General features: G+C 44.9%; 1 protein-coding gene across 12 annotated transcripts in view; it reads left to right on the top strand.

Annotated features, from left to right (window-relative positions):
• The window catches only part of THRB (thyroid hormone receptor beta), a 395,093-nt gene that overhangs the window by 357,114 nt on the left and 12,138 nt on the right, over window positions 1-25,841 (top strand). For all 12 annotated transcript variants that reach the window (XM_061194742.1, XM_061194736.1, XM_061194743.1 and 9 more), the window contains 4 exons: window positions 6,425-6,525; window positions 11,366-11,513; window positions 14,523-14,728; window positions 23,196-23,342. In XM_061194742.1, coding sequence (XP_061050725.1) covers window positions 6,425-6,525; window positions 11,366-11,513; window positions 14,523-14,728; window positions 23,196-23,342 — 602 coding nt within the window. The remainder of the gene's footprint in view (window positions 1-6,424; window positions 6,526-11,365; window positions 11,514-14,522; window positions 14,729-23,195; window positions 23,343-25,841) is intronic.

Below are 25,841 nucleotides of genomic sequence, written 5' to 3'. Positions count from 1 at the left end.
CACATATAGTCATGGGCCTTACCTGTTTTCGGGCGTGATCAACCACGCTTCTTTAACAGTCACCTGGGACAGCTCGCAGATGCAATTCTCAGGTGAGCAGCCAAGCCTCCAGGATGTGCTTCTCATATTTGTTTCCAGGCAGAACACAACACTGACATTCAATGAGTGTGCACTCCTGGCAGCATGCATTTTCCTTGGCTGGGCGTATTGGCCGGCACGTGACTCATTTGGGGAGCGTGAAAAAGCAGAAGGATGGAGACCCTGAGACAGAAGAGCAAGCAGTGGTTAAGTTCTCTAGGAGAACTGGTTACCATGTGATGTTGTCAAGCACTTTCTGTAACCTTAAGAGAATCCCCACCTACCTATTCACTATGTGTGGGATTTTACTCGCTGGTGACAGTTATTTAATGATGGATAATGGACTTAGGTATAATGATTGATGTATCATTGCTTGTGGTGACTGTTTTGGGTAAATAAGATGCTTCCGAGTTAATATTTTAGAGAAAAGAAAGAGATGGGTGGGGTGCACTAGTGAGATCACGTAAGCAACTGCTACCAGCTTAAGTAGATGTTTCTGTAGACGTTTTGATGATTTAACTAAAGACATAGTTAATCACCTATTCATCCACCCACCAAGAAAATAACGTAGGAGAAATAAGAGAACAAAGCAAACCACCCTTCAGACTAGCAGTCAGAAAACAGAAGGAGGGACTTCCCTGGTGGCTCAGTGGTTAAGAATCTGCCTGCCAACGCAGGAGACACAGGTTCGAGCCCTGGTCCGGGAAGATCCCACATGCCGCAGAGCAACTAAGCCTGTGTGCCACAACTACTGAGCCCATGAGCCACAACTACTGAGCCCACAAGCCACAGCTACTGAGCCCCTGTGCCACAACTACTGAAGCCCACGCACCTGGAGCCCGTGCTCCACAACAAGAGAAGCCACCGCAATGAGAAGCCCGCGCACCGCAACAGAGTAGCCCCACCTGCCACAACTAGAGAAAGCCTGCGTGCAGCAATGAAGACCCAACGCAGACAAAAACAAATAATAAATAAATTTATATTTAAAAAAAGAAAACAGAAGGAGCCCATTCCACTCTTACATTGAATTATCACTGGATTCCAGGGTTCACAGGAACTTTAAAGGCCAAACAGTTCAACCATCTACATAAATTGTTAAGCTACAGAGAAGAGAAACCTTCAGTGTCCTACTGCCAACACCAAAGAGTAAAGCAGGCTGGTAGTGGTGAGGTAGGGAGAGAGATGGCAGGGGTCCTGCTTCTTCCTAACTCTAGTGGATATTCTCCGGCCCTCCCAAGGCATGTCCCTCAAGCAACACAGTGTCCAACTGCAGTACAGTTTGTTCCCAAACATGAGATTAGAAGGAAAAGACCTGCAGTTCTCTCTCCCTTCTCTCTGCCATCTGCACCTGATACCAAGAACTCAAAAGTCTTTACTCTGCTCAACTGTACATAACCTCTAGGTGTAAGAGATCAAGATGTAGCTTTCCTATGTAGATGGTGAACAGGCACGTGAAAAGATGCTCAACATCACTAATCATCGGGGAAATGCAAATCAAAACCACAAGAAGATATCACCTCACACCTGTCAGAATGCCCATCATGAAAAAGAACACAAATAACAAATGTTGGTGAGGATGTAGAGAAAAGGGAACCTTTCTACACTGCTGGTAGGAATGTAAATTGGTACAACCATTATGGAGAACAGTATGGAGATCCCTTTAAAAAACTAAAAATAGAGCTACCGTATGACCCAGCAATTCCACTCCTGGGTATATACCAGAATAAAACAAAAACACTAATTCGAAAAGATACATGCACCACAATGTTCATAGCAGCATTATTTGCAATAGCCAAGACATGGAAGCAACCTAAGTGTCCATCAACAGATGAATGGGTGAAGAAGATGTGGTACATATATACAATGGATTACTACTCAGCCGTAAAAAAGAATGAAAATTTGCCATTTGTAACAACATGGATGGACTTGGAGGGCATTATGCTAAGTGAAATAAGTCAGACAGAGAAAGACAAAAATTGTATGAGAGCGCTTACATGTGGAATCCAAAAAATACAACAAAGTAGTGAATATAACAAAAAAGAAGCAGACTCACAGATATAGAGAACAAACTAGTGGTTACCAGTGGGGAGAGGGAAGGGGTAGGGGCATGATAGAGGTCGGGGCGTAAGAGGAACAAACTATTAGGTATGAAACAAGTTACAGGGATATACTGTACAACATGGGGAATATAGCCAATATTTTATAACTATAAATGGAGTATAACCTTTAAAAATTGTGAATCAGTATATTGTACACCTGTAATTTATATAATATTGTACAGCAACTATACTTCAATAAGAAAATTTAATTTAAAAAAATGTAGTTTCCTGACAACATGGATATGTATATTCCATCTGCCTTTAACAGGAGGTGCATGCTTTAATCATTGGATTACTTTGTTATTTAAGTTACTCTGTGGGACTTCCCTGGTGGTCCAGTGGTTAAGACTCCGCACTGCCAAATCAGGGGGCACGGGTTCGATCCCTGGTGGGGGAACTAAGATACCACAGGCCACGTGGCGCAGCCAAAAAATAAAAAAAGTTTTTAATTAAAAAATAAATTAAAAATAAAAGTTACTTTGTGTTTTATGAGTATGTGTTTCAATGCACACACGAGCATATGTGCACACACAGTCAAACATACTAATCTATGCTGTAGAAACCAAAATGCTACAGTGGTTATCTCTGTGGTAGAAAGTTGATAGGTTAGTCTGTTTTTTGCTAATTTATGTCTTTCAGTTTTTCTACAATGAATTGTATTACTCATGTAATTTTTTATTTAAAAACTCTGGACTTTATAAGGAACTAATATACGCGTTGTTTTTGATTCCTAAAGACTGACCACTGGAAAATGTTAGTTAGGTCCAGAGTATTTCTGACCATTTTCACTATGACTCTCCCCCCAATTCTACACACTTGATAACTAGTTGGTTCTCTAGACACATAGCCCTGTTGGAATTTTTATGTTGTTTCTTTTTATGGATTTCTTTATTCCCAAAACTGTATTTGGAATAAATCAATGCCTCGTGAGTTTTCCTGTAGATTTTATTAGTATTTCTCCTTAAATTTGAGCACCATCTGTTCCCTAGCAGATAGCGGCATACCAGCTTGGGATTTGGGGTTTATGATCACGTAAAGAGACCTAACCAGCAAGCAAAGACTCCTTTTGAGTGTAATGAATAGTGGTTTTTATAGATCAAAGTAGACAGCTGAGCAAGGTGTATAAAATTCAGACTTCAAATCTCCCCTTTTGGTGATGGCACCTCAACCAAACTGGCCTGGACGTAGTGATTTTCATTTCTCTGCTGTGGGAGCATGGCATCTCCCTTAAGCTGTCCTTAGCCCCGTGTCACTCTAGTAAACCCAGTGATGAGAGCCATCAAAGAAAGCGGGACCGAATCTAGTTGATTGGTGAGCATGCGTGTCCCCAGATCACTAAGTCTTAGATGAGCTTGAATCTGGATGTCTTAGTGTTAATCTGAGTGGAATTTTGGTTGTTTGTTTTTTTGTTTTTTGTTTTTTACCAAAGTTCAAACTTTCTAAGGCAGTTTTCACGAGGCTGGAAGTTTGGGCTCCTGTGTCTGCATTGCCACCTCTCTCAGAAACCCTTGCCGAGATCCTGAGCCTTCTCAGGCACACCTCCAGACTTCAACCTGCCCGTCTGCACGGTCCAGATATAAGCTTCTTCCCTTGCGCTCTTCACCACTGGCTGACAGCAGCGATCTTGAGAAACTGTGATGCTATCCATCAGAGGAAGCAGGTGCCAAACACTGGGGTTTCAGCGTGAACGATATGATCCCTGCCATCTAGCTGGAACCGTAAAGCCTACAGTGAACCAGAGATCATGGTCTAAAGGGAGGAAAAAGTTCACAGGTTGTTAAGATGCAGATAAGAAAAGGGCTGCCCCTGGGGAGGAATGGGAGCGCCTAACCTGGATTCGGGCTGGGGGTGGGCGGGAAGGCATCTCAAAGACTTTCCCCCTTGTGATTTGGACACTGCCCTGTCCCAGTACTGACCTCATCATATGCAGATGATCTGTTATTGTCTGTTTCCCCCAACACACTGAGAGCTGCCCCAAGAATTAAGACTCAGTCATCTTTAGATCCTTGGCATGTTGTTGCCTGGCACATAGCACCCCCATATATGTTTATCGAACGGAACCATCCTCTTTTATCTCCTCGTTTCTTTGTTTTTTTGATAAGAGCTTTATGGAGACATATTTCACATACTATAAAATTCACACATTTAAAGTGTACAAAATATGTTCATTCAAAGCAATGGTTTTTCACTCAGTGGTTTTCAGTATATTCACAGAGTTGTACAACTTTCAACACTATGAAATTCCAGAACATTTTCATTACCTTGAAAAGAAACTTTGTACCCTTTGGTGGTCATCCCCCATTCTCCCCTCCCTCCAGGCCTTGGCAACCACTAATCTAATTTCTGTCTCTAAGAATGTGCCTATTCTAGATATTTCACACAAATGGAAGTATAGCTTCTTTCACTGCATGTTTTCAAGGTTCATCCTTGTTGTACCATGTAACAGTACTTCTTTCCTTTTCCTGGCTGAATAATACTCCATTGTACAAATATACCACATTTTGTTTATCCATTCATGATTTGATGGACATTTCAGTTGTTTCTACATTTTGAATTTTATGAATAATGCTGCTTTGAACCTTCATGTATGAGTTTTTGTATGGATACATGTTTTCAGTTCTCTTGGGTATATACCTCAGAGTGGAATTGCTGGGTTAGATGTCACTTTGTGTTTAACCTTTTGAGGAACTGCCAGTGTTGTTTGGTTGATGCTATCATAATATCACAAGTTTGCAGAATCTTTTTTTTTAGATGGCCTTATTCATTCTACCTGAAGTTAACTGTCTATTTTTAGAAAAAGACCAACATAACTTATACTGGAGGGCTGGAAGTCAGGAGATCTGGATTTAAGTCTCTGCTGTTAATTTCTAGTGTGAGCCTGAGGAAGGCCAAACCTCTGAAGGCCTGTTCACCTCAAAACTACCTGCTCTCCCAGGACCTTTCCAGCTATAAAGTTTTCTGAATTTATTGCATGCTGCCTTGGTTCCAAAGTGGATCAAGTCCCCTAAGAACAAGCTCAGAAATAAGCCTTTTGAAAGAGGCTGTGTTATCTAGAGCACCCCAGGTGTCTCAAATCCCAGCCTCTCTGGATCTCTCCATATAAGCCCAGGCCCAGGGATTCTCAATTCTAGATGTACATTAGAATCACCCAGAGAGCTTTTAGGAAATTCAATGCCTATGTTTCCACACCCTAAAGCCATTGAAATAAGATTCACTGGGGATTGGTCTCTCAGATTCAGTATTTTTAAACAGTTGATTCTAAGATTCAGTCATTTTAAACAGGGTGATTCTAAGGTCTAATCAGGAATCTATTGTATTACAGTGTTAGGAAGAAGAAAAGAAACTGTTTCCCCAGTTCAGTAATCTAAGTTAGTGATTGGGGTGTGAAAACGGGTACAAATCCTTTCAGGAGCAAAGAACAGGTTTCTCTTGAAAGATCTTATATTTTCTTTTTAATAATTACCCATAATGTTATGTATAACAAAAATGATAAATCCACTTATAAATAAATTTTTTTAAAACTCCCGGCCTCTCTGCCACATCCATTGGCTACAAGAGCCTCCGGGCCTGTTCCCATCTCCACAGCAAGAGTGAACACACCTGTTTCTAAGGCATTCCGAAATCCCGGGCCTAATGTTAACTCTGTAAATGTGAACTGAGGTCCTAGGGAAATATAAGATACTGAGAAAGTGTATTAGGTCACTTTTTTTTTTTTAAATAAATTTATTATTTTATTTATTTATTTATTTTTGGCTGTGTTGGTTCTTCGTTTCTGTGCGAGGGCTTTCTCCAGTTGTGGCAAGTGGGGGCCACTCTTCATCGCGGTGCGCGGGCCTCTCACTGTCGCGGCCTCTCTTGTTGCGGAGCACAGGCTCCAGACGCGCAGGCTCAGTAGTTGTGGCTCACGGGCTTAGTTGCTCCGCGGCATGTGGGATCTTCCCGCACCAGGGCTCGAACCCGTGTCCCCTGCATCGGCAGGCAGACTCTCAACCACTGCGCCACCAGGGAAGCCCTAGGTCACTTTTTAAAATGTTTTCTTGTTCAATGTTTTCCTTACCTTGTATATTTAAAACTAAATGATCGCAAGATGTAAACTGTAAAGCAAAAATTGTATTAAAATGTACCAAACAAGTCAGCCTTGCCTCCTCACCCACCTCCCTCCTCTCCTCTCCTGGTCCTCTCCGGGCTATGGTGTGTCTTTCACATGATATTGTTTTCTCACACGCTTCTTCTTTCCTTCTTCACAGGCTACATCCCCAGTTACTTAGACAAGGACGAGCTATGTGTCGTGTGTGGTGACAAAGCCACCGGCTACCACTACCGCTGCATCACGTGTGAAGGCTGCAAGGTAACTGCCCTGGGGCCAGTGAGCCCCGATCCTGCCCCTTCCAGGAGTCCTCCAGAATGCAACCTCAAGGTTAAGTTCCTATTAGAGCCAAATTCCGACATTCATGGCCGTATTCATCCTCTTCATTTTGGGGGGCGTATTCAAGAACTGAATTTTTTTTTTTCCCAAATCAAAAATAACTAGATGAAGTTTTGTGACAGTGTGAGGTCTGGTGTTTTAGACGAGGAGAAAATTGATAAAATGAAAAGAAATTAATAAAAGTCTCCCTTTGAGTTTAAAAGTGCATAGATATTTTATAACATGTTATCATCCCAAGAAATAACCATTTCTCCTCCTGTTTTATCTCCACTGTTTAAGGAGACAGAGTTCACTCCAACCACAAGCTAGTTGCCAGTGTGAATCTGAGAGAATTTGCTCACTTTTAAGGGTTCCATTAGGGAATATCTTTGAGGCTACTTAGGTTCAATTATATTCTGAAATTATCCAAACTGGCTTATGGCACAGCCTGCAATAAGTAAATTCTGGTCGTCCATCAGCTAATTACACGCTCTCCAGACCCATCTTCAGGAGACACTTGACAAGAAGGCACCAGTGATCAACAGTCAGTTTACCTCCCGAAGGTGAACCTGAATTTGCCTACTTACATTTTCATTATCAAAGTGAAGATGAGTTTCTGGCAAACACATTTTGGTCCGACAGCCTAGCCTAGAAAATAAAGTCCACTGTAAAGGTAAACAAAGCTGAACCCAGTGCGTTCAGCTAATGTTTTCTAAAGGAGGTAGTAAGTCAGAGAAAGGCTTTAATTTTTTGTTGAATGTTTTATTTAACTTCTATATTTTAAACTAAATTATCAGAAGATATGAACCCTAGAGCAAAAATCGTATTAATGTTTATAAGACAAGTCCGTCTTTCCCCCTCCATCACCCACCTCACCCCCTCCTCTCCTTTCCTCCCTCCTACTACCCTCTTTTCTCCTAACCTTTGACCCTAAACCACCAAAATCAACACGTTAGCTCGGTACTAACCTGTCTCATTTCCCTGGTGGAAGATTTTCCATGCAAACTCCCTACTTTTTGTGCACGAAATTAGGAAACATGTAGCCTACTGATGTGTTGAGATGATCTATCCATTGAAAAGAGGTCATTTTTAAGATCTCAAGGCAAGACTGTTATTTTGGAATGTGATGTAATATGTTCTCATTCATCCAGGCCCCTTTGATCTAGAATTTGTCACCTTTTAACAAAGACTGAGCTAAAGGTTGCTATTACATCTGTGGAAATAATGTCTTAAGGAGTTTAATGGAGTTAATTACAAATAAGTTGCAGCTGTTTATTAACTGGGAAACTTGCAGACTGTCTCTTGAAAGCCCAATTCTGTCGGCTTGCTTTGAAAGTAATAAAGCTGCATGAGTTTAGATACTTTCTCTCATTCCAAAAGCTCACTAATTCAAATGGGTCTTTTTTCTAAATTAGCCCCAATTCATAAGGCTTTTACCTACCTGATTATGCAGCGTTGAGATTCTCTCAAATCAGTTTTTAATGACAAATTTTGAATTCTGGGGGAGACTCTAATGACAATTCCATTTATTACTCAACTCCCAAAGTGACTCTAAAGACCAAATGTGCCTTACAGAGGACTTAATGATCGTTAGCGATTGACTTAAAGGAGAACCAAGCCTATTAACCTATTAATACGTGTCTCTGATTCACGTATGTCTTCATGATGATCAAGAAATCCACTACCCTCTTCTCCCAAGATCACAGGATGTTTGGGGCCTGATTCAGCTGAGGTTTACTTAAAAGAATCAATCATGTAGCAGAAAGCTAGATTTCTCAGCCCTGGTGCCTTTGTCTCGGATCAGAATCCTGTTTCCAGGATAACTCCAATCATAAAATCAGAAAGCCTTCCTAGGGCGGTTACACAGATCATTTAATGTAAGGACAGAGTGTCTTGGAAAAAGACAAAAGAGGTGGTCAAATGAAACACAGTTTTGAAAAATGGCCAAAGATGAAAAAAGTTGCGCTTCACATCTTGTTTACTCAAGCCTGTAATTTGCAAGTATCTCTACCCCATACTCCTATCCTGTAGAGGGAGAATCTTTTTTGCCTGTTTCTGCCCTGAAGACAGTGGAAATCTTTTGGAGATGTTTCGTCTGTTGTGATGGGCCAGTTTTTATGCATCTTTTGTAGAAAGAATGTTGATACTGCCCCGAGTAAATCACTTTTTAAAGAAAGACTCTAAGCTTTTTTAACAGTTGCCCAAATATTGAACTAAGAGGGTGACAGTTCCTTGTAGCACTGATTAGTGCATCATTTTGGACCACTAAGGAATGGATCCAGTTCTTCTCAAAATGCAGAGAAACGAGTCTGATGTCAATTTATAAAGCAAAACCTCCGCTCACCCACAAATCATCAATGAAAGATATGTTCTTATTCAGTCCCTGGGACATCTCTTTTGTCAGCTCACTGCTAAAAAGAGCTTTTTATAAGTAGATTCTGTTAAGTATTTTCTATCCAAGTTCACATCCAAAAATTAATTTTTGTCCCTTTTTAAAATTAAGGGACCTACCATCTTTAACATTTACTCAAATAAAGTGGTCCCTTCATGTGGGAAAATATGCTTTTAGCATAGCTTAGGGAAGGCCAACATCTTAAAAGGGATTTGGTCCATGAAGTGTCCGAGAAGAGTCAGCAAGATAAGCCACAGAAAAGATGGCACTATGAATAGTGAAGCCTGCGACCTCAACATTTTTTCCAAATAAGCCAAGTATAAGTTATTTCATTCATTCCTTGTAAAAGCTCAGAGTAGCCTTTTTGGAGAAATGCACGTTACCTCTGCATCTGGTATATCACCTGTTCCCACCTTCCTGTTGGCTGACTCCCCAGTAGGCTCCCGCCACCCAGAACACAAGCCAGCGTGAGCAGATGGGGGAGAAAAGGTCTCCCAACTCCACAGTAACGATCTCCCATCTTCAGAGCAGCAGCCGGCATGCTCACTGGAGGCCCCGGACTTAGGTCGCTTTGCATCCTCCAGAAAGAGGATGCTAGCCAGTCCTCCCTCCTCCCTGTCGGTGACATATGTCTCCTTGCCAGAATCTCTGAGTTTCTTCTGTCTTTCAAGCAAGTGTAACCCTTGAAGGGTGGATTGGAGGGAGGGGGATGGGTTGGAGGAGCGGGGGCAGCTTGTTTTTCGTTCTGTGCAGGCCCTGACATCCAAGCTTTGGCAGGACCGCCCACCTTGAACACCCGGGAGACACATGTCAGCAGCTGCCCCGTGTGTGCTTTCGGGAATCTTAGGACAGTTCATCGACGTCATTCAAACTAATAGACTCAGTGTTTAAGGATGCAAAGCCAAATACAATTTGACAGTTCTTCTGTTAGGAATTGAGCAATAGTGATATCAGGAGTTTGCAAACATGCCCCGAAACCAAGTCCATGAGCTTCAGTTACTGCTGTTATTTTTCCATTTTATTCTGCTATGCCGAGTAGAAAATCCTACCTTGGACCTCTTCATTACAAGAAAGAGCTCCTGTGTCTGAGTGAGGAATATGCAAGTGGTATAAGTACATAAAGCCAGGGCAAGTTAAACGGGATAATTACAATTTGGGTTAGCCTAGATGAACTGGCATTTCCGTCCAATTTATGCAACAAAGTTGGAGGTCCCTTTAAGGTTTAGTGGACAACATCCTTCAAAATTTGTTGTGCCTTGCTATTCTACTAAACCATAAAACGATGTGGTTATTCTGAGGGGCGGGTGAGAGGGGACTGTTTATAATATGTTCATCTAAAACATTTAAATAATACAGTAAAATTGGACTCAATCTATATCATGTAAGCCAACTCCTGGGTTCCAGGCCGAGTTCCAGCATGTACTTGCCATGTGATTTGGGGCAAGTGATTTAACCTGTCTAAGGCTTAGCTTTTTAATCCCCACAGTGGAGATATTAAGAATACTGACCTCAGAAGGTTGTAGGAGAGACAGAGGCCATGGCACTTGTCTGCAGCACTTTGCAATGCGCCCCTCACAATACGTGCTTTCTGCCGTTCTAAATTCCTACCAGACTTGAGTATCCTGTCCAGAAAGGTTCTCATATGACGCAGCCTTGAGGATGTTATGTAAGTCACCAAAGCCTGGAACTGCATTGTATTCTCAGGTGGCCCTCTCCCATGCCTTGAGAGAAGAAGAAACATTGAACTTTAGGGCGCATGTCTACAGATATTGGAGAAAAAGGGTGCTAGGAAAGGAAAACTCCAGTGCCATGAGCTACGGGAAAATTTGGTAAAGAACTTGGAATTTTCTCCTCCCCAAGGACTGTTGTTTCAAGGGCTATCTGAGCTGATCATGGCCATCTCAAGAGTCGAAACCAGAATTAAACTAAATCTCTAAAGGCAATTAATGCATCCCTTTAAATACTAAATGATTAAATTAATTAATTAATAAAGCATCACAAGTATCCAGCTCTTATTTCTCCAGTATAAAGTGTAGCAAACCTCTTCAGAGCTTCATTTAGCAACACAATTATGGCATGAAATAATATAATTTATTTATATGACTCATCGTTTAGAAAACATAAACGCGAACATGAGATTTTCCCGTTAGCCTTGAGTAAATGCCAAAAAAGATAAGAAGAGACTCCGTAGCCTCTGACATCTCCCTCAGATTTAGAATTATTTAGATTCACTTTGGGCCAACTGCCCTATATTTGAATAGGTAGAGCTATAGGCCCGTACAGAGGTAAGGTCTAAAACCATCCATCGCAGTCAGGAAGATACAAAATGCTGGAGTCACTTATTTCTAGAAAATATGAAATGGTTGTCTTGGGTCTTTCTTTTTCATGTAGGGTTTCTTTAGAAGAACCATTCAGAAAAATCTCCATCCATCCTATTCCTGTAAATATGAAGGAAAATGTGTCATAGACAAAGTTACAAGAAATCAGTGCCAGGAATGTCGCTTTAAAAAATGCATCTACGTTGGCATGGCAACAGATTGTAAGTAACCTTCTTCCTTTGCTTCATATTCAAGGAGTGTTGACTGGGGAAAAGGCTGGCTCAAGGAAATCAACCAGGCAGGAAAGAAAGCAGGAACGCAGGTGGACAGAGGGAGAGCACCCAGCATTCTCAGGGACCCTCACTCCCAGCCATGGCTGGGCGGTTTCCAGCCTACCCTCCCCATCAACTCCTGACTCCCAAGGCATCCAGGTGATGGGTGAGGGACAGAGGTTAAATTGTCCCCAACATGCTTGCAGGACAGTCAGCAGTACTCTGTCTGCACGGAGGTTACAGATGAGAGGTCTTGTCCCTCCACCTCGATAAGGTGTAATTTTCCACACAACATTCATGCGATGAGAACCACAAGGACTAATATTTTTTCAAAAGCAGAGGCAGGAATTTATTTTGTGGACATTTTTGGAGTCAGGGCACTGGTAGAAAACATCGTGTTCAGAAATTTCTAAAGAATGTGAACTTGAGTGCTATTGCATGACTCATTATGCAGTTGGTTTTTTTGTTATATTTTTAGCCATAAAAACATTCCAAGCTGAAGTCATCCTACCCAGTTTTCAAAGTGCCACAGCATATGGTGGTGAGATTAGCCGTTGGGGTCTCTTCTCCCCACACTGTGCAAGGGATTTACACCAGTCACTTTAATTAATCTAATTATGAAATAAGAATCGTGTCATTCACAACATGTGACCTCCCTTTGGCCAGGCATCAGGGTTTCTGGTTTCCACTGGCATACATTTTTTTGCACATCAATGGAGGAGTCCAACTTTCAGTTTAAAGTAAAAGAAAGAAAAGAAAAAAGGAAAGCAAAAAGAACGCAATGAGGATTTTTCCTTGTGAAGAGGAAATAGTCACAGCTGCATTTATGCGATATACAGGGTTCTCTCAGCTAGAACAACAACAAAAAATCTCTGGGACGTCCTGGTTTGCCCATTAAAGAAGACAGAAAGAGGAATCTTTTCTTAAAAAAAAAAAAAGAGGAGGGTTGTGTCTGGGCATGAGGCTGGAAACCCTGGTTTAATCCTTCACCTCTGGCTGAGTTCTTTGTCTTGATCTTTGAAAGGCTTTTAGCGGTTGCCAACAAAATGCCTGCTAAGGTTCTATGGAAATGAGTGACCTGTTGAACGTCCATTGCACTGTTTTATTAAGAAGTTAAAGATATGAATGTTGATGAAGTTTAAAAACTCAGTGTTGATCTACACTGGGTGGAAATTTGAGTGCACCTTGCTTGCTTGTGAAGCATTACAAGAGCTCAGGTTTTATAATCAGAAAAGCTGTTGGCGTCCCAGGCCTGCCACTTACTAGCTGTGTGCCCATCCGACTTAACTTCCGGTTTCCTTGTGTGAAGTTATCGCCAGCCCCACAGGTGGTTTTCAGGAATAAATTAGATAACGCACATCCAATGCCACGATCCCTGGCACCAGGGAAGCATTTGGGGAGTGAGGTTATGAGTGTAGCCCATTCCTCGTCTCCCTTAAGGAGTGAATCATGATGACTTCACAGGGCTCACCCATCCTGCCCACATGTCTAAGTGCTCCCCTGACTCTGATGAGCCAATCACATCTCCACGATTGGGGTTTCATTCTTCTGTTTGTGGATTTGCCAGGCACCTCTGGTTCTCTTCCTCTGCTACGTTTGCTTTTTTTCTTTCCTACCAGGTCGCAGCTTCCTCAAGAAATGGCCCTAGGACAGTGATATTGTAGGACCACAGTCAGGGGTCCTGGGTCTTGCCTTGGCTCTGCCATGAACTTGCTGTGTGACTTTAAGGAAGTCATGATCTCCTTCCTCCTCTGTGAAGGAGGGAGTTGCACTAGATAAGAGCTGAGGACCCTCCAGTGGTAAAACCCTATGACTCTGTAGTACGAAACCTGAGTCTTTCCATGCCACTGAGAGCTACTGAGAGTCTGGTGAAATGGTTTCGTTTTGGAAATTAACCACAGAAATATAGGTTTCTTGTTACCTTCCCTTCTTATTTCCCTTTTGCATAAATGATAAAAGTCATGGCTCTACTTCCTGAGCACGTGTAGTGCATTATCACACTGATACCCTGCAAAGTAGGTATCATTGATCCGATTTTTCTAAATATTTTTTTTGATGTAGATCATTTTTTAAGTCTTTATTGAATTTGTTACAATATTGCTTCTGTTTTATGTTTTGGATTTTTGGCCGCGAGGCATGTGGGATCTTAGCTCCCCAACCAGGGGTGGAACCTGCAACACCTGCATTGGAAAGAGAAGTCTTAACCACTAGACCGCCAGGGAAGTCCCTTGATGGGATTTTATATGGGAAGAAATGAAAGCTCAGAGAGCCTCAGTAACCTGCCAAAGGTCACACAGCTAGAATGTGGTAGTATCGGGATTCAAACCCGAGTCTTTCTAGATTCCAAAGCCTGGGCTCTTTAATCACCTTTGAGGGTTGACCAGGGAGAGAGAAATGCAAAGTGAGTGCCTGTGAGGCGTGCGCTAGGCCCCGCCACACTCCAATCAGCCTTCAGGAAACGAATGAAGAGTTAGACTCCTTTTTCCTTTGAGGAAGGGATCGCCAGCCTCTGTTTACTGCTCAAGAACTTTTTGAACCTGAAGTTCTTCTTAGTAAGAGCCATTTGGGGGGTGGAGGGAAGGAACAGAAACCCTAAGAGTGAATTCAGATGATTGGCTAGACAGACACACCTGTGAACCTATAGGTAGGATGGGCTTTACCTGTCTCTGGTTCATTCTTATCTAGGGTCCCCCCTCTGTGGGGCTGAGATGCCCAGTGTCCAGCCCCCATCCCCCCGCCCCGCCCCCATCTTTGTTCTAGAAAGCTGGCTAGGCATCGGGAGTTTGGTGCCGGGGCTAGTGGTGGAAGATGGCTCGTCCATAGCAGTTTGCTGCCAAGGGAGAAATGGCCCAGGGTGACCCCTGCAGGCCCCCTGAGCGGGCTATGCACCGGCCCGAGCCCCCGCGGGTCTGCCAGGTGTCTGGGGAGTGTCTGTTCTGTGTCCCTCCCCGCCCCCAGTGGTCCTGGACGACAGCAAGCGTCTGGCCAAGAGGAAGCTGATCGAGGAGAACCGGGAGAAGAGGCGGCGGGAGGAGCTGCAGAGATCCATCGGTCACAAGCCCGAGCCCACCGACCAGGAGTGGGAGCTCATCAAGACCGTCACCGAGGCCCACGTGGCCACCAACGCCCAAGGCAGCCACTGGAAGCAGAAGCGGAAGTTCCTGGTAAGGCCCCGCCCCTTCCGCTTCCACCTCTGCGCGCTCCGTTTGGTCCTCAGAATCCGGGATGCTGGTGTCCTCGCTGCATCTTATTGGCTGGAGCAGAGTGCAGAGCCGGGATATAAACCCAGGTCTGTCTGACCTTCTCCTGCCTGTGAGTCACTGAATTCTAATGCACTTTTATCTCTTTGCTTTTGCTGTAAGGGCAGCCCTGGATCAACTAATTAGCAAAATTCTTTACCTGCTAGCTTTCCCTTTTTATACCTATTTCTTCCTTCAGATGCCCATTTATATACATACCTAGTCCCCTAAACTCACTCCAAAATATCCCCTTTAGAATCACCCCTAGAATGAAGTGACTCATATCTCAAACGTATTTTTATGCCAATAGAAGTCAAAATGTTGAGTTTAAAATAAATTATCTCGTGTCCAGGAGGACAATGGGAACGGGGAGAAGGGATGGGGGAGGGGAGTGTAAAGAAAAACAGGCCTTTCCAGACCCTTGGAATATCAATGTTTGATGTTTTTATAAAAACTAACCATCGTGAAAGTCCTTCCTTCTATTTCTTCTTTGGACTTCACAGCGCTTTGGGGTAGGTAGGCTGGAATCACTATCCCCGTTTTATAGGTACACAAACCAAGCCTTCAGTGTCTCGCCCGAAGATCACAATGCCAGAAAGTGGCTGGGCCAGGCCCAAAGGCCAACTCAGGTCTGTTGTCCCAAGTTCCCAGATGGACTACCGGTCCCACCACCGGCTGGTGTTTGGCCGTCTCAGAGACTGACCCAGCTCTTAGTTTATGACATGAAGCTTTATGAGGACCTCACTCAGTCCCAGCATCGGATATTCTGTGGGTCTGTTTGTATCTCCCGGGTAGGTGAGGGCACTCCTCATCTGAACAAGGAGATATAGTGCTATCATCATCTTCACGCCTCAACATCACCATTATAATGGGCTAGTTTTTTGTTTGGTTTGGTTTGTTTTGTTTCATGAAGACGGTATAACAACAACCTTAAAGGAAATTTTTGGAAAGAAAAAGCTTACCCATAATCCACCTGCCCTCCAACAATTACCTTCATTGTTGTTAACAAGCAGGTTCTAACACACTCTGTTGATGGCAGCCACTAACAGTTAAGTTAGGAGACACTTGGATGGCCCTGGCCAAGTGACAGGTACCAGTGTAAGTGCTTTCCAGATATTAACTCCCTATGTCAACCAACCTATGTAGGTAGATGTGGTTCATATCTCCATTTTACAAACGGAGACAAAGAAGTTAAGGAGATTTACCCTCAATCCCCCAGCTAGTAAGCAGTGGTGATGGACACAGCCCAGCTCCAGGATCCATGCTCTTAACCACCACACTATGCAACGTGGTCGAAACGTGTGGTACCTTTTCACCAAGGTGACTGCCAATAAATTCTTTCCTCCCTGTCTTCACGGCCCATTCTCTCCCATGGAGAGGTAGAGTCTATTCCTCTCTTCCCTTGAGGCTGGGCTGGGCTGTGATTCCTTGAAGCAATGGATTTGGGCAGAGTGACTTCTAAGGCTGAGTTATAAGAAGGCTTGCAGTTCCGCACTGGTTATCTTGGAGAGGGACGCCATCTGGTCTCTCTGAGGGCAGCCAACTGCCATGTAAAAAAATAAGTCCAACTGCCTTGAGACCACCATGCTGTGAGGAAGCTCAAGCCAGCCATTTGGAGAGACTCCCAACCAGCCCAGGCACCAGAAATGTGAGTAAGAAAGCCTGCAGGTGACACCAGACTCTGCTGCCATTTCATGAGGGACCCCAAGTGAGAACCACCCAGCTGAGCCCATCAATCCACAGAACTCTGAGAGAGAGTGAAAATTTGTTGTTTTCAGCCACTAAGTTTTGGGGGAGTTTGTTACACAGCAGTAGATAACCAGAACAGAGCCCAGTACATATCTGTGTAACAAACCATCCAGTTCCACGGGCCCATCCTCAGAAACAGCGCAGCTAAGCCCTGTGTCTTAGCCACTTGACACATTTACGCACACCCCCTGCAGCAGGGTGACTCTGAGTATTTATGCTCAGGATAAAAAGTTCACGCTTTTGAGGGGTGAATTATTCCTGCAAGGACATTAAGAATCCTTCATTAGGGACTTTCCTGGTAGTCCAGTTGTTAAGACTTCACCTTCCAAAGCACGGGGTGCGGGTTCAATCCCTGGTCCGGGAGCTAAGATCCCACATGCCCCCCGGCCAAAACACCAAAACATAAAACAGAAACAATATTATAACCAATTCAATAAAGACTTTAAAAATGGTCCACATCAAAAAAATCTCTAAAAAAAGAATCCTTCATTAAAGACAGCTTTGCTACATAGTATCCATGTCCTGAACTGGCTTCTGCACATTCAGATTTGCATTTCTTGTGTGGCCAATACTTTTTTTGCTTACAACACTGCTACGTATATTATTTCATTTATTTTTATGTGATGATTGCGCATCTTGTTCTGGAAAAGAATTTGAGGAGGCCTATTATGTTAATAATAGTGTGGCAATGTCATAAGGGATTAAAAATTATATGTTGTTATAAAAGCTAGACGTATTCATTTATCTGGAATGGGAAAGTAACTTACTTCCCAAAAGGAACGTCTTCATCGTTTTTTTACCCTAAGACCAGGACTCAAGTCATAAACAGAGATGGGTGGTTGAACCTGGGTTTCAAATCAATACGCCTGTGAAAATGAGTCATTGGCAAGTAAGGAACTTTTGCAAAAGCCATGCAGATTTTCACAGTAATTCTACAGCCACTCTTTAAAACTACTTCCGAAAACATTTAAGTCATTCTCCAATCCACTCAGATCTCTGATGGTGCAGAAGTGCCGATTCCTGTGTGGTGACAGTGATGATGAAAAGTAGATGTGGACTGAGAGGGGGCAAGAGGCCGGTGGTGGCAAACAAGGGAAAGCAGAGTCTCTCCACCAAGGCAGCTCATATCTGCACTCCCAGATGTGGAAGGCATCGGATTGGAGTAAACTCTGTACGGCAACAGTAGTGTCTGCTGAACACTGTGTTGTTTTTACCCACCAGAGTTCTTGGACTCCCTAATCAATAGAAATTGACCAGAGGCCAGATGAGGAGTTCAGGCAAGGCTTTATTGGGGTCCCTGCTGCAGCAGGGGGGAGCAGGAACAAGTAGCAGGTGCCCTTGCTAGCTCCCTGGGGGGCGTGGGGGGCAAGCAGGTTCCTTACATGGGGTGAGGGTAGGGGCGGGGCCAGGGGTCGGGCCAGAGGGATGTCCTAGGTGGTCTGCCCGCCCCTTGGTGGTGTCGTGTGCAGGGGGCATGGCCAGTACTGTGCTTTTGCTCCCGACTCCTCAGAAGCGGCAGGTGGGGTTTTTTTTTTTGGTCTTTTTGTGTCTTGTCCATAATTTGCCCCAACTGTGCATGCACGCAGCTATTTTTAGTCCCTTATAGTTTCTTTGTATTTTCTTGCTGGAGGAGACGTTTGTGCGGGTGCAAGCCCTGCAGCAAAGGGTCCCAGGTCCCAGCCTGTCTCCGTATTACTTTGCTCCCTTAGTTCACATGCAAAGGTATGGCTTTGGGTGGATTTTCCACCAGGTATAAAACGTGACCATCAGAACCAGGGTGGGCCTGCCCTACTTTTCCCCTGGCAGAGCTACTGTCTGATGACACAAATTCTCAATGGGAATAGCCTCAGAAAAGGGACATAAGCAGAAGGGTGATGCAGGATGGGTGATTTGACCACGTGTGGTCATAAAACAAGTGCAATCAAGCCAGGAAGGCTTCTGTCACCCAAAATGATTATAATTACATCAGAAGAAGGCAGCGTAGTCTAGTAGATATGTGCATAGAAATTGGAACCAGACAGCCTGGGTTTGTTGCTTGCCTCTGTTGCTTTTTAATTATGTGACTTTGGGTAAGTTACTTCCCATCTCTAAGTCTCGGATGCCTTTATGCCCTTATCAATGGTGTAAAAGTAATACATATAAGTGCTTCGCATGTTGTTAACAACCTCCTACGGAGTTACAATGTGCATCATCCCTGCACCACCACCCGTACCATCCCATCCCTGCTCATCCCAGGAAAAGGCCCAAGGCCCAGGGACCTCTCATCACCATTTGTTCCCCATCACAAAGGTGCGGGGAGACACATGGTGATCACTCAGAGGAAGAGAAGAGTCCTGTCTGGCCCCATCCCCTCTGCATGTGCCAGAGACCCAAGCCAAGAAGCCCTCAGCTCTGAGACAGCCACTTGCAAAGAAGTCAACCGATAGCACTTCCTACTCACCTTGAACAATTCTGATGCAACAGTCAAAGCACAAAGCCCCAGTTCGTCTTGATTTGTGTCATACCAGCCACCTGTAGTGCTGAGCTAGGGTTGAAGCCCACACCTGCACACAGCCCTGAATCTCTCCTTCTATAGGTCCCCCCCTCCACTGCCCCAGAGGATACGCGCTGGATTCCTTATTGACCTCCACCCCATCTCCAGTCCATCAGAAACCCCTGCCCTGGGCTCCCTAGATATGTCTCCAAGTCCCACTTTTCTCCATCTCTCCTGCTGCCCCCGTGGTCCAGCCCACTTCATCTCCTGCCCAAACCACTGCTGCTGTTCTCCCGCCTCTTCCTTGGAACCCACATCCCTTCTCCACATAGAACCATAAACTTCGTCATGCTGCTCCCCTGTTTAAAGCCCTTCAGTGGTGCCCAATGGCATTTAAAATTTGCCCATCTCCCCTCCATGGCCCTGAAGGCCCATCGTGATGGGACCCTTGCCAGCCTTCCATCCTTTATCTCATGCCACCTCTGGGCCTAACCACACGGGCCTCCTTTCTGACCTTGGGACTTTGCACTGGGTTTGCCCTCTGCCTAAAATGTCCTCTGCATCGGTGGAAGGCTGCCTTCTTGACGTTCTGCAAGTTAAAGCTCACACATCACTTCTCAAAGGGGCCTGGCTGACCACCCTACCTTCTGAGCCCCGTGTATTATTAGGTCATCTCCAGTCTTACCACAAACTAAAATTCTTCCATGAGAGTATTCTTTTCATTTATTGTCTGTCTTCCTTCACTGTATGGAGGTTCCTTGAGGATACATTGTTCATTGCTGTCACCTCAGCATCTCGAACAAGGCCTGACCCCATAGTAGTTGCTCAATAAACATTGGTTGAGTGCATGTATAAACACAGGTTTATTCACTCCCTCAATCCTCCACCATTTGGACCAGTGCCGTCTACACAGTAGACAAAGATACTCAAGGCATATCCCCCCACCTTGAGAAGTTCATATCTTAGATGTGTACCTGCATAACTACAGTAAAAGTAATAGTAATAAGTGCCTAGATGCCAGATGAGTGGTTACATGGGCCACCAAGTGTATTCAAATGAGGTAGAATCATTTCCCACTGAGGCCATCTGAGAGGGCTTCGAGGAGAAGATGATAGAATTGGAAGTGGATGGGATTTGGAATTGGCAGAGATGAGACAGAAGTGAGGACTTGGAAGAAAGCAAAAGTCCAGAAGGAAGGCCGCCCCGAGATGGAAAAGCATGAAGCAAGCTGCGGCAGAGACGGGAAGAGGTAGGCAGGGCAGGCTCCGGAGGTCCGTTAGGGCCCCCTGCCCGCCCCTTTGAGCAGCTCAAGCACTTTGATCCACAGAGGCAAAAAGCAGCCTTCCCCGCAGTCCCCAGTGGTGAGCCTGCAAGCCTCGCCTATCCTCAGTCTCCGAGTTTGATCTCGTGTGCACAAACACACGTGTGTGTGAGCACACATGTTCAGGGAGTGGACTGTAGGCTACTAGCTGTAAGAAGCTATCCAGTAGATTCAATTGTGCCAAATATTTGTACTCTTATTTTTAACACCTTCCAAATATTTTAGCAAATAATGTGTTGTCCTCATGGGTAAAAAATCTTCAGGGAAGTCACAAACGAGCTCAAATTTAATTGTATTCCTGATGTGTTAACTTGGGTCAATTCATATATATGTTTTTTTCTAGTATCCGAGACCTATTATGGATATAAAGCTTAATAATGTAACAGAAGGCTTTTACTTTGTATGTGGTTTTACTTCTAGCAATTGTATTTTCCAGTAAATACCCAAAGGCTTAAAAGAAAATTTTTTTCCTACTCTGATATTTATCAACGGGAAAGCTTGTGAGGTAGTTACATTTGGGCATTTAATTTTAGTTAAAATTGTCATATTTCCTTGTATAATTTCCCTCCTATTTTTCAAACCTTTAGAGGTATCACAGATGGTGATTCAAATGCCCCACAGACTCACAGATTAAATGGAAATTATTAACATCCATAGTAAGCCACTGAAGACCACTCCAGGCCAAAGCTATGTTATTAAAATATTTTTATTTCTTAAAAAGTTCACCCTATGTGTGTGTGTGTGTACACCTCCCTACCTTTTTAATGTGTGACCATGTTCCTTTTATCAGTTGATCTTCATAAGAGAGCTGTAAAGTAGACACGCAGGTGAGACAGGCCGTATTTCGGGGTGGCAGGGATTAGAAAGACCAGAAAGGAGGTCTGAAGGATGCCGGAAGTAGCAGTGACCAAACTTCACTGTGCATCAGAATCACGCCCAGACTTTCTGTGTACCTTTTCCCTTAGCTCAGTCTATGTGAGAAAGACAGAGAGACGGACAGAGAGAGAGAGACAGAAGCTGTACCTGTGATTATTCCATCAATTCCGTCTGCACCCGGAGAACCAGTAACCTTCCTAGGCTTTGCCATGCCAGCAGTTGCCCCAAAATATCGTCATTGATTCTGAAACAAGACAGAAACCAGCTTTCTTTCCCATCCACTCACTGCCCCCAAAACAAACAATAAAAAAAGTAAAATAAAATAAACAGAAGAACCTCCTGGATAATTCCAAAAAGGTCAATGCTGCCAGCGTTTGTTATGTAATAGATTTAAAAATTCTTCCCCAGGTTGTACCCACAACTTTGACCACACTTTGGAGGGCCTGGGCTGCTCCTGTTGACCCTGGGGACCTGGCAACAAGACAGTGAAAGAATCATCCTTGCTTTTCTTCGTGCTAAAACTTAGACGTGAGCAGTAACAGGGGAGATGGGGGAAGAAAAATGGGAAGTGGATTCCTCAGTGGTTCTCAAAGTGTGGGCTCAGACCAGAAGCATCGATGCCCTGGGAAGTTGTTAGGAGCTCAGATTCTCTAACAGAGACCTACTAAATTGGAAAGTCTGGGGGTCATTTACTGATGCACAGCAAAGTCTGCGGACCTTGGAGGCAGGCCACGGTCTTGTCACCCGCGGTGCACCCACCAGCCATTCAGCGGTGGCGGCTCAGCAGGCTCCCAGAGCCAGTACCCCCTGCCCTCTCTGCCCCGCTTCCCACGCCTCCCACCCTGGCTGCCCGGTTCCTGCCTGTCCACCGTGACCCTAGGCAAAGAGGGTCACCGTCGGGCAGTGTAGGATCCTCTGATCCCATCACAACTTCCTGGAAGACCAGCAATCAGTCCTGGCCTCAGGGGACCGTCTTTAACCTCCCTGGGTGCTCCTTTGCCCACCTGCCTGTCGGGAATTGGGTGAGAACCCCCTGGGCCGGTCATCGTCATCACAAGGACCAGGAAGGGTGAGCGGGAGGACTGCTCCTGGCAGGGAGCGCTGCTGACAACAGCAGATAGTGGAGAGGCCACGGCACGGCGGTCACTGGACAGCAGGCCGAGGTGCTAGAAGGCCCCGGTGGACGTGGGGGCCTGGCGTGTGCGCAGCGCCTGAGGGCTTGCACACGTGATGCTTCTGCCCCAGTAGGTCTGGGGAGGGGGCTGGGATTCTGCATTTCCAACAAGTCTCCAGATGACGCCCAAGCTGCTGACACCCACCCTGTGAGCAGCAAGGCGATGGATGGTTGCGAACCAGGGCAGAGAAGTCGTACTAGTAAATTCTCCACTCTGCCCTCAAGTTTGCCCAGTGTACACAGCTCAGTCCCTGGAGGTGACCCAAAGCAGAGGGCTTCCCCCAGCCTGCGGAGGCCTCCTCCAGCTGGCGTGTGGAGGGCTCGAGCCAAGCAAAAGGCATCAGAAGTGAGAACGGAGCCCCCGGGTGCTGTTGGCCAGGGCTCCCCATCCCTGCCCATGCCGTGCCCACCTCCCGCAGAAAGGCACCCTCCAGAGTGTGCCATGCTCCAAAAATGGCACCCAGAGCCCCCAGAACATAGGTCACCTTTGTGCGCTCAGAAACAGAACCCAAATTCCTGTTGTTCCTCCCTCTCTCCCTCTTTCTCTCTCTCTCACTTTCTCTTTCTTTCTACAGCAACAGTCCTGTGACCATGATCACTGGGGGCCTTTGAAAGCAATGGCCAAGACAGGTATCTTTGCTCAGAGAACTAAAGGACGTGAAAACTGTAGGGTCTGTTAATAAAAGATGCGGAAACTGTACAGTATGTCAGTTCAGAAGAGATTTTCTGCCACGTGAGAACCGTGATCCGGGATCCCTTCAATGTCTTCATTTAAATTTTCCCTGTCTCGCCTCCTCAGCCAGAAGACATTGGACAAGCACCAATAGTAAACGCCCCAGAAGGTGGAAAGGTCGACTTGGAAGCCTTCAGCCATTTTACAAAAATCATCACACCAGCAATTACCAGAGTGGTGGATTTTGCCAAAAAGTTGCCTATGTTTTGTGAGGTGAGGAGATTGCTTTTCCTTCTTCATTCTTTTTCATTATAGTTTCCTCCATCTCCAGGAATACTGACTATGACGTGTAATTTAATACTAATTAGTTGGGGCTTAGTCATATGAAAGCCATGGCATTACAGAATGGCAATGCACTGTTTCGTGCGCCTCCCCACCTTCTCTGTTGGGTCGTCATCCATTAGCTTGTCCACATGAGGTCGACAAAGAGCCTCTCGACCTGCCTGGCTCCAGGCGCAGGAAAACATGACAGCCATCACTCCATCAGTCAGCACCTGTGATGTCCCGGTTGCCACGCCCAGGTTTGCCACGCCCAGGTTTGCCACATTAAATCCAGTCCTGCTAACAGATCAGCAGGATAGCTCTAATTAACCCCATTTCACAGATGGGGAAAATTAAGATCAAAGAGATGAATTTCACCCACTCAAGGTGAGGCCGTGGTTCTTTTGAGTCTCCATCTCTATTATTTCCACTACGTATCCCAGCAAGATGGCTGTGTGGTGGTTTCTTCATCCTCAAGGATAGGTGAAATGACCCTCACAGAGCAAGGATCTTAAAATCTCAAGTCTTCCCTCTTAGAAGCTCACCCTTTCTTGCCCCACCTTCAGGGCACACTGAAGAGCTCACCCACCAGAGCTCATAGACTTTCCTCGGGACACTTCATCCCAACTGTAGCCGTCCTACCATGTGGGAGCTGAGGACACGGGCTCTGCAGGGGCAAGCGTCCTAGATGAGTTATCAGATGTCTTCAAACCTTGGTTATCTCATCTTTAAAATAGGAGTCATAGTAGGATCTACCTCTTAGAACTATTAGGAGGCTTCAATGGGATAATTTACGGGTAGTGCCTGGGTCATAAATGTTCCGTAAATTTCAGCTGTTAATTCTGCTGTTCTTTCATCTATTACATTACCATTCTGTCTCTAACCTTCCTTTTTTTTAATCAAATGGGGTTGATTATGTTTTCCGGAGAATCTTCCCCTTCGAAGAACCCCACCGAGGGCCAATCTGTTGCTCTTCAGACCTCCAAGAGGTCCCAGAAAGATCTAGAACAGAGAGGGCCACGTCCTGCCCTGGGCCCCTTATGGAAGCTACCTGAGTGCCAGGGAACCTAGTCTCCCCCAGCAGGAGGCTTAGTGTCCTCGCCTGGAATGATCCCACCCCACCGTGGCCTCCACTTCACGTGCGTCTGAGTTTGCAGTCATGGGAGCCCGCTAGGATCCTGAGAGACCTCAGACCCTGACAGGGACCCTTCTCGTGGCCATTTCTGAGCCTCCACAGAAGCCACACCCGGAAGGACAGAGCAGTGGGCTTCGGGACGCAGGGATCTGGTCGTACGCCTCGCTGAGACAGAGCGTATGCCTCCTTCTCACCCCCGGCTGCAGGGTGCTGAGGGCCAGATGCCACGCGGGCCGGCCAGCAGCCCCATGGTGGGGACCACTCATACCCACCCCAGAGGAGCCGGTGAGCCCGAGGAACTGGGACTTGTATCTGTATTTGGTGTGCTTTTCCATGCCTCTGACCATTTTTTTAAATTAACATGTATTAAAGTTTTGGAGGCTGTTACAGAAATCATATGTATTCATTGGAGACCGACACAGCACGATAAAGGCTAACGATTCATGGTAACACCACCAGGAGAGAAACTGCTGACATTTTGGAGCGTAGTTCCTTTTCTCAAACCTATGTGTGTATACACACGTACATATATACACACACATACATATATGGAATATATTAATCTAGTTTGTACCATAATGAACGTTCTACTTATGAAACTACCTTTTCAAACTTTTTACTAAAGAGTAAGGGGCACATATCATAAGGGTGCAGGTCAATGAATTGTCACAGACCGAACACACCCACGTAACCAGCACCAAGACAAAGAAACAGATCACTGCCAGCACCCTGGTGTCTAATGCCTTAACTTTCTACCCTCAACTGTAGAACATAACATTTAAGTATTCTCTCATGAAATAATATTGCTTAACTCTACAGTTAATTACTTAATTTTTAAATTTTTATACAATTTTTAAAGGTTACTTTCCATTTACAGTTATTACAAAATAGGGCTCTATTCCCCGTGTTGTACAATACACCCTTGAACCATCTTACACTCAATAGGTTGTACTACCCCCTCCCCTCCCCCCTATTGGTAACCACTGGACAAAATAATATTTAATGACCACATAGTATGCTAAGGAATAGCTCTCCCATAATTTAGGTTACCTGCTGTTACAGGATCTTTAGCTCACATCCAGTTTTTCACTAATATAAATATTCTGCAGCGAGCATCCTGGTACCTATGCCCAGTTCACAAAGCTGCCTATTTCCTAAGGGCAAATCCTAGAAGTGGAATTTAAGGACCTTGGCTACACCTTTTAGGGCTCTCGATACGTGTTGCCAAGTTGCCCTCTAGAAAGTGTGTACCCTCTCACGGCTGTGCTGAGGACACCAGCTTCCTCTGACTCCAGGTACCATCTTTCGTTTCTGTG

This window comes from Eubalaena glacialis, chromosome 6, assembly GCF_028564815.1.
Source record: "Eubalaena glacialis isolate mEubGla1 chromosome 6, mEubGla1.1.hap2.+ XY, whole genome shotgun sequence".
Lineage (NCBI taxonomy): Eukaryota > Metazoa > Chordata > Mammalia > Artiodactyla > Balaenidae > Eubalaena > Eubalaena glacialis.
The sequence above is the reverse complement of the archived record's forward strand: the minus strand, read 5'-3'. Positions and strand labels throughout refer to the sequence as shown.